This window comes from Antrostomus carolinensis, unplaced genomic scaffold, assembly GCF_000700745.2.
Source record: "Antrostomus carolinensis isolate BGI_N321 unplaced genomic scaffold, ASM70074v2 scaffold2423, whole genome shotgun sequence".
NCBI classification, from domain to species: domain Eukaryota; kingdom Metazoa; phylum Chordata; class Aves; order Caprimulgiformes; family Caprimulgidae; genus Antrostomus; species Antrostomus carolinensis.
Window position 1 is genome coordinate 78,610 of NW_010304297.1, and position 3,124 is coordinate 81,733.

A 3,124-nucleotide genomic window follows, 5' to 3' on the forward strand; every position below is an offset into this window, starting at 1 on the left:
TGAAGGCCTCGGGGGGAGCCGGCAGGCTGGGCCCCTTCCTACGAGTACGACCCTCTGTGGCTTGAGTCGAGCGGATGGTCTGGAAGTCAATCTGTTGGTTGAGTGGACAACCACGGAGGCACAGGTAGAGGCCTTGACTGTCCCGGTCCTCCACGGCATTGACCACCTCCTCTGGCATGCGCACAGCGAAAGTGAGGTACCGGCCCACCTGCCTCACCACGATGGTGGTGCCAATGTACTTTGCCTGGATCTCAATGTGTTGGCCTGACACCTTCTCAGTGATCTTTAGGCTGTTGGCTCCATGCTTGTCCCCACCATTCTTGGAGCCATCAGCAAAGGCAGCGGGGAGCTCATCCATCTCTGCCTGGTACACTTTCTGGTCCACGCACTCCTGGAAGCTCTTGAAGATGATGGTGAGCTGTGAGGGATGAAAGAAAAGAACAAGGTTACAACCAGCCATGACCACTTGAGAGCACATGGTCAACAGCAGGAGCAGCATGGGAGGTGGAGGAGCCATCTGCTCAGCCTGGTGAAGAGCATGGCCTACAGCTCATGGACAGGTGCTTCATTCTAAGAAGTTGCCCCAACTTTGAGGCACCTAGACATGGCCATCCTGATACAGCACAGGAGTCAAGACCCAGAGGCTGGACTGAATGGACCACCTGGATCTGTGCTGTCATGTCCAGGCCCAACACAGGAGCTCCCTTGTAGCTGGAGCTGGGTGGATGCGTGTGCAGGCAGCACTGTCTTTCCCCCAGGGTCTGGCAGATGGCAGAGGAGGATAAGCCCTAACTCTCTTAAGAGGTGGTGGAGCTTCTCTTCTCGCTCCCATGGCTTTTACAACCCAAGGGGTGGACCTTGCAGACCAACAGAGCCTTCTCCTTTGCTCCCAGAGGTGCTGGTGAGGAGCCCAGAGCTGTCCAGAGCCCTGGCAATGCCCCTCTCTCCCACCCACCCCTCTGCTGAGTGCCCAGATGCTCCCAGCTCCACAGCAGCCCTGCTATTGCCTCCTCAGCCATGTCATGAGGCACCACCATGCCCTGGGTTTCAAGCTACACTATCCCTTGCATGGACCTCCTGCTACCTCCTCTGAGTCCAGCCCTGCCTCTGGCTGGAGGAAGAAGGGTAGACCATAGAACATCATGTAAAAAACACAAAGAGCCCCATGGACCAAGAGGCTCTCATCCTTTCCAAGAACACATGTTCCTCTAGTAATGACCCAGTAATGCTTTCCACAGCTCATGCTGCAGATCTCATGACTAATCCCTCCTCACCACAAGCCTGTGAGGCAGATAACGGGTGAAAAGGCTCAATTAAGATGGTGATCCTGGGTCAGCCTAGAAATTGCAGGTCCATGAAGTCCTTAAGGAACACTTTCCTCATGCCCGGCTTCCTTGAAAGCTTCAGCAGGTTTTGATGTCTTTTGGTAGGTAAGGAGTTAAGAGCATCATTAAGGACCTTTAAGAAGGTTTACTAGGGACAAGTCAAAACCAAAATGCCAGCTCCAGCTCAGGCTGAGCTGAGAAGCAGTCCATGTCCTACATGTGCTTCTTTCTTCTCCCCACATGCAGGGAGGAGCAGGACTCCCAGACAAGGCGGGACAGGATATTTTCCAAAAGCAAAAGGATGCCTCCTGCTGAGCTTCCCTTTTTTTTTTGGCACAAAAAGTGGCCTGTTAGCAGCTTTAGAGCTTGTGCACCATGGAGCAACATAACAACTCATCAGCTCCAGGTCTCTCCTGAAGCTGAGGCCATGCCACTCAAGTCCTGCTCATTTTCACTTGGGTTTTTCCTCAGTGTTTGCCTTCTACCTTCAGGATGTTTATTTAGGCTGTCAAAGCACCTCCAGAACAGACTGTGCCCCACAAAATGCCTTGACTCAGCTGCAAACCACAGAGACAATTATGAGCTTGGGCAGAGGGGAAGGCGGTGCGAGGAGCTCAGCTTCCTCCACGCTTTTCCCTGTGAGCTGAAACCTCCCTGGAGGGCACACTCCTGGGTTTGCTTGGACCTTGAGTGTCCTCCAAAAGGTGCCATCATCATTCTTGGTCTGTCTGTTCACAGCAACCTGGAGTCCCCCAGGTGGGAGTCCTCTTAATTTGCAATCCCCCACTCTGGCCATGATGGCCTGCAGCATCTCAGCCTGCTAACCATGACGGGGCTTGATGTGTTCAGGAAGAAACCACAGGCCATTTAAGTGAGGGTGGGGATAAAGGAAGAATGGGCATCTGGTATTTAGGGGCAAATGCTCAAATTCAGAGGAGCTCCCACCCGGTCTTACCCTCCCCAAGGAGACATGCAAATGATGGTGGACAGAAAGGCTGTTCAGAAGCACTTCTGCCCTCGCCCACCTCTGCTCACAGGGACATGCCCAAGGCTCACCTTGCTGGTGGCGGTGGCCGTGGAGCCAGGCAGCACCGGTGTGTTGGTGACCTGGACGTTCAGGTAGTTATTGTCTATGAGCGGCCAAGCTCCTTGCACCTTGCACGTTTGGAAAGTGTCTGTGAAAGTCCTGAGGTGGGGGTCCCCGAAAAGCCCACAGTGGGTATAGTTGGGGGCAGCCGAGTGTTTGTGGAAACTCTTCTCGTAGTGGCAGATTTCGGGGCTGTCAGAGCGCTCCTGGCTATCCCCAGGGGGCAATGTCCGGAGGCGGGGCTGGGATGTTGGGCCATCCTTGGAGCAGTTGTGTTGCACCATGAGATCGTCTATGCCATGCACAGCAGAGTGGTAGGCCAGGTCACCCCTGCAAGTGCGGGCAGTGCGGCGGGTACAGTGCGCGTAGGCGCGCAGTGCCGTGCAAAACTCGGGGGCCTCCTCCGTGCCCAGGTGGTGGGATCCTGACGTGGCCGTCCAGAACTCAGAGTTGCACTTGAGGATCTTGCATGGAGATATCACTGCGGGAGGGGAGGAAAGCACAAGGTGGTCAATGCTTGCATGCCTGCGTGTGGGACATCCAACTCTACCCCCCCACCAAGAGGTTGATCTCCTCCTCCTGCAGCTCAAACTCATGATATTGACTCTACCGCGTGACAGCGCCTTGGCTCACCAGACATGACCCTCTCACATGACCCAACTCTCATGCATCAAAGCCAAAGAAACCAACAGGATCTACCCCAATTTAAGCC

At 54.7% G+C, this 3,124-nt stretch overlaps 1 protein-coding gene across 1 annotated transcript in view; it reads right to left on the reverse strand.

Annotated features, from left to right (window-relative positions):
- Nucleotides 1–3,124, reverse strand: part of RGMA (repulsive guidance molecule BMP co-receptor a) — a 16,731-nt gene that overhangs the window by 295 nt on the left and 13,312 nt on the right. The window contains 2 exon segments of the mRNA XM_029084113.1: nt 1–418; nt 2,382–2,893. The exon segment at nt 1–418 is cut by the window's left edge and continues 8 nt beyond it. Of these exon segments, the coding sequence (XP_028939946.1) occupies nt 1–418; nt 2,382–2,893 (930 nt within the window).